The sequence below is a fragment of the Octopus bimaculoides genome, chromosome 22, assembly GCF_001194135.2.
Source record: "Octopus bimaculoides isolate UCB-OBI-ISO-001 chromosome 22, ASM119413v2, whole genome shotgun sequence".
Taxonomy (NCBI): domain Eukaryota; kingdom Metazoa; phylum Mollusca; class Cephalopoda; order Octopoda; family Octopodidae; genus Octopus; species Octopus bimaculoides.
The window spans coordinates 4,822,323-4,831,085 of record NC_069002.1 but is presented as its reverse complement, the minus strand read 5'-3'; the positions used below and the strand labels follow the sequence as shown (position 1 = coordinate 4,831,085).

Genomic DNA, 8,763 nt, shown 5'->3' with positions numbered 1-8,763 from the left:
GGGTTGGGGGCGGTGGTGGCCCTCCCTTACTAAACCACCAAACCAGCATTCCTGTATGTCAGGGAGGAGGAGTACAGCGGAAGAAGAACTCAAAGACAAGAGGCTTGTTTTGGGCAGGGTGGCTGGACGAGACTGACAGGACGACACAGTGGGTATGCTTCCAGGCTTAGCTGATGGCGGGGAGACCAGAATTGGCGCATTTTTGTCTTGCTTTGGTTGTAACCTCCTTCGTTACAAACATTTAATAACTGTAGCTACACATCCTCTCCTTCCCTACCCCACCTCTCTCTCTTTTTTTTCTCTTTCTCTCAATTTTGTAAATGTTGGAATCCTTTTTGTTTGTTTGTTTGTTTGTTGTTGTTCTGTGTCTTGAGATGTTTTATTTTTTTAATAAAATTAAAACATGGGAAAGTTTGGAATCGGATTTTCTCTGAGACCATTCAGACAGATATTCTGACCTGACAATCTCACATATACCTACAAACATCGATATTACCATTCTCTGTATGTGCATACTCATATACAGTCAGTGTGTACCTGTGTGTTTTTATATATATATATACACACACACACACACACACACACACACACACACACACACACACACACACATATATATATCACTGTATCAACTCGACTATCGAATGATGTCACCCTACACACAGTTTATGTGTGTGCACCCAACATACATCAGTATCTTTACACAACATCATTAAATTCCAAAGGGCTTCTATTTTTTTCTCTCATGCCTTTCAGCAGTTTAAAATCTCTTATTATATTAGAATATCCATTTTGCTAAGTCTTTGATTCAGTTCCCATTTTTTTCCCTCCTCTCATCCTTTTCTTTGTTTCTCATATTTTAACAATTTTTCTTTGTTTTCCATGATTCTTTTTTCCTTAAAGTGAGAATTTCCATTTCTTGTTTACGAGAAAACTTTTCTTTTCACTTTGCTGGACTTGTTTTTCAAATTAGCTTTTGATCAACTTTACTGGGTTTCCCCCCTCCCCCATAATTCCTTAGTTTTCATTTTTGTTCTACCTCGCAATGTTTATGTTTTCCACTCCTGATCTCTTTTGCTGCTTTTTTTTTCCCCCTCATTCTCTTTATCTTGCTCCCGTGTCTGTCTGTCTCTTTCTCTCACCCTCCCCTACTCCTTTTTCCTGTCCGAGGAGTAAACCAGTTAGGGATGTTGGGTACTAAATGCTTGTTCATTGATTATAAACTGCTCTGCTTCATGGTGCCACCTGATCCCTGAAGTCTCTTGTGCAAAAAAAGGAAGCCTTAAATAGCTACTATAACAATAAATAAGCTCTCTCTCTCTCTCTCTAAATATATTTCTCTTTCTCTGTTCTCAAGACCTGCAGGAGAGTAGTATTTGTCGGGGAGGGGCAGGGTTGGCTAGTTACTTTAGGTGTTACATAATAAAATATATCACATTCTGGAACTGTTGTCATCTCCCAGCCAGCGGAGAGAATTGAACTGGTGTTGGACAAAGAGGAAGATGAAAATTAAAATGATGATGAAGAGGAAAGAAGGAAGGAAAAAAGGACAATAAATAAAATTTAAAAAAAAAAAACTACAAAAACCAAGCTAAAGATACCCCAACAGCTGAGGATTGTAGCTTCTGTAGTCTGTTTTCAAAAAAAAATATAATATTAAAAAAAAAAAAAAGGTTAATCTTCTGCTACTGTTTCAAAATGATGCATTAAAGTTTCTCTAAAAATGACCCAGGTTTACACTTTGATTGGATTTCTTTTTTTTTCTCTCATTTTTCATGGTTTGTTACAAGTTGTTTTTCTTTTTCTTTTTACTTTTCATAAAAACACGTAAGATGTCAGTTGTAATGTATTTTATTTTTATTGTTTGTTCAATTCCATTTTTGTTTGTTCTTTGTCATTCAGATTATTCGGTCAAGTGTAATCCTTACATGGACGACTGCTGGTCTTCCACAAACAACCTTGCCTGGACTTGTGCCTTGGAGGGGAACTTTCTAGGTACAATTCCATGGTAAAGACACCCCCTTCATGACTGAAGTGGGAGTCTTTACCTTTTACTCCTTATGCGACCAGAAAAAAGGGCTACAACTATGATATTATATCATTTCTTAATAGCCTGCAGATCCATCTCAAGATTTGCAGCAAATTCTAACCATTTCAAAGGAGGAGAGATTGTCAGGAAAACCAGAATAAAGAGCAGCTTCATCAGCATAAACATTGATGAATTGAAGAAGATAGAGGCTGGAAGATGGTTGGTGAAGAGGAGAAATAGTGTTGGATCAAGAATAGAGCCTTGAGGAACACTGGCATTGATTGAACACTCAGAAGATATAAGAGTACACGGATGGGAGGCCAAACGACAAGAAACTGAACAGACAAGATGCCAAAAAGATGTACAAAAATTAAAAATTTAATCTCGTTAAATCTTAAGTGCTAAATTGATGAATGGGTCAAACTATGTACTTAGAATGTTTTTCTTTTATTATTGTGTCCAGTCAGCTTCTTGTCCTTTGGTATCCTGTCCGCACACAGAAATAACACCATCTTATAAAAACTTACATTTACTCAGCAGCACTACAAGGAAATTATTTGGTTTGACATATAAAGAAGGTTGGTATCAGAGGTTAATGTTCTAACCATTCTCTCAGCTCACATCTCTTCTGACCAGTTATATAATATATATATTATGTGTAAGGCAGATTCCTTACCGAGCCAAGAAAAATACCTGTCGTGTATATATATATATATATATATATATAGGCGTGGCTGTGTTGTAAGAAGCTTGCTTGCTTCCCAAATAGGAGACAGGCAGACATTGAAAGTAATCCTGGGACTTTAAAAAGAAATATTAGTGAGTTGAAAATGTTTTCTTGAAAAGTCAGCTCAGCAAAATTTTTTTTTTTTTTTTGTTAGCTAGCAATGTTATCTCCCTTGATGAGGCGTAAGTTACTTCCCTTGGTAGCAACCACAGTTGCGTCCCTTGAACAGACTTAATCTATACTATAAAGTCGGGGTCCTAAACTGGGATCCGTGTAAGGTGTTATGAGCAATAAATTGGTTATGTATCCACAATAGACAAAATATTTTAGCAATTTCTTTTTATCCAATTCCTAATAATGGTTGGGACGGTTTGACAGGAGCCTGTAACTGTTTCGGCAGGATTTTTACAGCTGATATAATTCAAATAGTAAGGCAAAGAAATAGTTGAAGGCATCTTTAATGATTCGTTACAATTGTTTCTGTACCAACTCTGCTTTCAATGTCAGTTTATGCAAAAGTTCAAAATGAAAATTCACGTAATATTTGTGGTTCTTAGACATTAGAGTGGCACTTCATCAGACTTGCATTAAAGGTATGCTCTTCCAGGGTTTGTTTTTGGCTTATGTGAGGAGGAAACAAAAAGTCAATAAAAGTATGGTATAGTTTTGCTGCTTTTTAGTAAAGCATATATATATATAGAGAGAGAGAGAGAGAGAGAGAATGCTATATATGAGATATAGAGGAAGTAGAATAAATAGATTAAATATTCTTTTACTTGTTTCAGCAATTTGACTGCAGCCATGCTGGAGCACCGCATTCATTTTAACATGGGTTTAGCTAATTTTGACTTATTTTTGCTGTGTTTTTGTTGAAGATGCTTCAACTGCAAGATTTTCTGCTCACACTGTTTCCTCAAGTGGTCATACTCCCTCTGCTGATTCACAGTCTCACTATGTAGTCTGAAACACAACATTGAACATGATGATAATGACGATGAAGGTGATGGTAACGATAATGATAGGACCCTCTAAGGATCATTATAAGCACTTTCTTTTATGAATCCTAAAAGATGAAACATGCCAGGGTTGGCTGAAAAGTTCATAGGCTGATCCTAAATACTCTCATGGAATGTAACCAAATGACGTTTTATTTTTCACCATAGTCCCCACCCCTTGGAGTCCACACACTTCTTCCATCCATGCTGCAGTGCTTGGATCCCATTCATGAAGAAGCTCTCATCCTGTTCGCCAAAAGTCATCAATAGCAGATATGAGGTCTTCATTACTGGCACTGCTAGTTTCAAGCCAAGTGGTTTTACATATTGGGGAATAGATGATAGTCAGATGGGACCAAATCAGGTGAACAGAGAAGGTGATCAACCAGTTGAAAACCACAGTTATGCAAAACAGCCATTGAAATGAAGGACTTGTGTGTTGATAAAATAAGTACCAGTTGACCACCGGGGAGGGGAGTAGGGTTAATGCAATTATCATCATCATCATTGTTAAAAATTGTGTCTAAATGGTTCTACAATTATAAGAAAAGTGAAATTTAAAATTAACTCTAAACCAAACCTGTTGATATGTTTGAGAAGAGACAGCAAAAATGACAATTACAATCTTACCCAAGGAAATAGGGATCAGTTTTTGGTTTGCAGTCAACTTCATGTTTTTCTTTAGTTAACTTCTGTAACTTGTCAGAGTATATTTCCTTCTCCACCTTCAGCTCTGTAATTGATGAGAGATTAAAACACCCAATAACCAATTATTAATCAATTTAGCTTATCGTTTACTACTTTAGGTGAATATCATAGCAGACTGTCATATGGAAACTCTCATGTATAATACTGGCTGATCTTTTCTTTGGTATTATGGTGTAGGAAAAAGAAAGCTTATATTTATTTGTTGAGGCAGATTTTCTTTCTGTTGCCAACCCATTTCCAAATAACATCATTTGTATGATGGCGATGCTCGTTCATAACTATCATGTGATATGTCAGTACAAGAGTATACCTTCACGCGCACACACACACACACACACACACACACACCAAGCTGGTTTCAGTATCTGCCCATCAAATCAATGCACAAAGACTTGGCCAGCTAAGGTCTAGAGTAGAAAACACTTGCCCAAGGTTCCACAAGTGGGACCGAACCCAAGACTACATGGCTGGGAAGCAAGCTTCTTAACCACATAGCTATGCTTATATAGATAGACAGAAACTGAAACAAGCTTGTCATGTGTGTGAGTGCATGCATGTGTGTATCCTTGTACATCACCATCATACAAATGATGTTGGTTGGAAATGAATGAGGCTTGGCAACAGGAAGGGCATCCAGCTATAGAGAAATCTGCCTCAACAAATTCCATCTGATCCAAGGTAAGCACAGAAAATTGGACATTAAATGATGTGTCTTTGAATGTATGTGGTTATGCATGTGCGGGAGTATGTGGCCTGTATCTATGACGCAAGTTGTGAGCAAAAAAGGTAGAACTTACCATCAACTGCTTTGTCTTGTTCTTCAAGTTGATGTTGGAGCTGTTGATATTGATTATTTAAATTCTTCAACTTCTCTGAAATATCTTCATAATTCTTGAAGTCTTTTACAAAACAGAAAGAAAAATTGTGATGGATTTTTAGGGAGATTGAAAGAATCTCAGATTTAGAAGAGGGACATATTTCATGGAAGGATTGCTGTGTCTGTTGGTACCATGTAAAAAGCACTGGTGATAGTACCACATAAAAAATACCCTGGCTGGCATTAGGAAGGGCATCCAGCATCCATAGAAACCAAGCCAAAAAACTATGAGACTTGGTGTGGGCCCCTGGCCTTGCTAGTTCCTCTCAAGCCATCTAATCCATGCCAGCATGGAAAATGGACACTAAATGTCACTGGTCGTCAGGAAGTGGTGGGAGACACACACACACATATATATGATGGGCTTCTTTCAGTTTCTGTCTACCAAATCCACTCACAAGGCTATAGAAGACACTTGCCCAAGGTGCCACACAGTGTGACTGAACTGAGAACCATGTGGTTGGGAAGCAAGCTTCTTGCCACACCTGTGTACTTTCTGTTTTAAGTCTGTCCATTGGTCAGTGGCAGTTGTAGACCTTCTGTTAAAACAAACTAGGGTTTCAACATAAATAGGGATCAGCTTTATCTAGAAAATATTTAATTCCTCTGTTGTTAACAATTAAAAAAACCCTTTACTGAAACAAAAGGGAAGTTTAATAGAGGAAGGGAAAATAGTTGTTTCTACTCCAGGAACAAAGCCTGAAATTTGGGGGAAAGGAGGAGAGTCGATTACATTGACTCAGAACGTAAAGACAGGAAATACTGCTAAGCCTTTTGCCCAGCACGCTAACATTTCTGCCAGCTCGCCCGATCCACACACTTATTGCAAGCGGTCTTTCAGTTTTTCTAAGCCCTGTAAAAGAACTTGGAAGGATGGGCCTCCAGCCAGGCCTTGTGTGATAGCCCTTAAAGCACCCTTTGTACATAATATTTTACGAGAAATACAGACAAAATTAATGGATTTAAAACAGTCTTATGTTAAACTTACTGGTTTTCAAGAGTTTTTCTTCTTCAAGAAGTTTCTCCATTTCTCTCTTGATGGCAATGTTACCATTTTTCCTGGTAGAAGCCATCAGGCCATGTGTATTGAGGAAGATTGGCACCTCATTACAGAACTCCACAAACTCCTGGCGCCACTGCTGTTTGGTGTTGTTCTAGTGATAGAGAGACACAGGTACAGTATAGTGGTACGAACTAGTGTTGTGATGTGTTACACTGGTACAGTGTAGCGTACAGTAATACAGAGTGATACAGTGGTACAATAATACAACATATAGACAAAGGAAAGAAGGATAGAAAGATAGATAGACAGTTATTATATACCCAAGTCTGTCTTAGTGGTTCGACTCATGATCGTATGAAAAAGGAATCAGGTTAAGGCAACTCCTCCGATCTATGCTAGCATGGAAAAGCAGATGCATGATAATGATGATGATGATAGCTGTCTCTGCCGGTAGTACTGTCTGCATACTGTTTCCATGCTTGCATGGCTGGGATGGTTGAGTTATTTCAGTAGTTGTTTTTTCACAGTTGAATGAAGATCTTTTCTCCGAGCAATAAGTGAACTGTGAAACAGGAAGTAGAACCGGTTTTGATCAAAAGATGTTCCAGTTTCAAAATTTCTCATCTTTCATTCAGACATAATATGTCTAGGATTCCATTATCCAATGTGTTTTTAATGTTTTTCTTTTAAGACAGTAAGGTCTTTGAAGAAAATTTGGCTGTTGTTTGAAATAGTTCAAGTGACTATACTGAAGGTTTGTCAAAAGCAAATTAGGGCAAACAGAGTGGGGGGCCCATGCTTTAGGATATAACACAATATATATATATATATATATATATATATATATATATATATATATATGCTGCTTTTATGGATTCCCATGACTCTTGTCACTATCCAATTCCATTATTATCAATTTGAATTGGGTGCTTGAGTCATTAGCTGATTACACAAGCATGGATGCCACTCCTACAAGCATCAGTGTTCTACAAAATAAGAACATTCCCACATTTAGTTTTAGAAATAAAGGTGCCAAGCTCAAACCTAGTCTTGGGCTGCATACACATCCAGCAATGAGACCTAAGGAATTTTTGAGATTAAACTGATTGATACAAGGCATAGGTGCGAATATAAAAACATTTATCATCTATTAACCTGTGCTGGTGCCCCGTTAAAAGCACCCAGCACACACACACCAACATAGTGGTTGGCATTAGGAAGGGCATCCAGCTGTAAAAACCCAGCCAAATCAGACAGGAACCTAGTGCAGCTCACCAGCTTACCAGTTCTGGTCAAACTGTCCAATCCATGCCAGCATGAAAAACGGACATTCAAGGATGATGATGATGACCATTTAGTATTTAAACTGGCCAGATTCAGCCCAAATATTCTGGCTTTTTTCTTTCTTCAAACTGGCCAGATCTGGCCTCTCAAACCTACTCTGCAATGTCACTCTAAAAACATACAATCGCATCGTCGGAATCTGAAAGCTTTGGAGGTAATGCGTGATTAATTTGGACAATCTGAATAAATAAGCATTACATTTGATGGAGTGTATGTGTATATATATATATAAATATATATATATATATGCCATATATGATTTGTTACACTATGTAGAGAGTAGGAGGAGAAAGAGAGGAACAAAGAAAAAAAAGCAGACTTAGTGTAAGGCAAATATGGTGTGTGTGTGTGTAAAGAAATTGGCTGCACGCATCACATGTGAAACTATCACAGACATAAATACATAAACCAGATTCCAAGAAGGTAAAGAAACGGTTGCCTATAGTCTGAACATAAAAATACCTTTCGACTTTGTCTGAGAAACCAAGTCCGAGACTGGTTATCTGTAGGAATTCAATGCAAACAACAAAGAAGCAACAACAGAAAGAAAAGACTGCATTTCTTTGGGAGCCGATGACCGTCTTTCTTTGAAATCCAAGACTTCTTATCTTTGGTAGTTAAGGAGTTAAATATAAACAAGAGAGAAAATATAAACAAAGAACTCTCGAGAGAGCACAAGATCAAATTGTTTAATGATTACATGGAATGGTTGGGTGTTCGTCTTGTGAGAGTAAGAGTGTCTTTTTTTTCTTTTGTATGTTTCGTTTATTAGACTGTGGCCATGCTGGGGGCATATATCATCATCATCATCATTTAACGCTCATTTTTCATGCTGGCATAGGTTGGACGGTTTGACCAGAGCTGGTAAGGCCAGGGGATGCATCAGGCTCCATTGTTTGTTCTGGTGTGGTTTCTATGGATGGATGCCCTTCCTAACACCAACCACTTCACATAGGTTGGACAGAATCATATATATATATATATATATATATATATATATATACATATATTGAAAGAAGGAAAATGGATATATGAATAATTTATTTATATGATATAAAGATGTTGACATTTTTTTAAAAA

The 8,763-nt window shown here is 37.5% G+C and overlaps 1 protein-coding gene across 5 annotated transcripts in view; it reads right to left on the bottom strand.

The window, feature by feature from the left end:
* Positions 1-3,196: 3,196 nt before the first annotated feature.
* Positions 3,197-8,763, bottom strand: part of LOC106874164 (serine/threonine-protein kinase 10) — a 13,318-nt gene continuing 7,751 nt past the window's right edge. For all 5 annotated transcript variants that reach the window (XM_014921789.2, XM_052975765.1, XM_052975768.1 and 2 more), the window contains exons 4-7: positions 6,325-6,490; positions 5,257-5,358; positions 4,382-4,484; positions 3,197-3,716 (exon numbers count right to left, since the gene is read on the bottom strand). In XM_014921789.2, the coding sequence (XP_014777275.1) occupies positions 3,575-3,716; positions 4,382-4,484; positions 5,257-5,358; positions 6,325-6,490 (513 nt within the window). In that variant the 3' untranslated portion in view covers positions 3,197-3,574. The remainder of the gene's footprint in view (positions 3,717-4,381; positions 4,485-5,256; positions 5,359-6,324; positions 6,491-8,763) is intronic.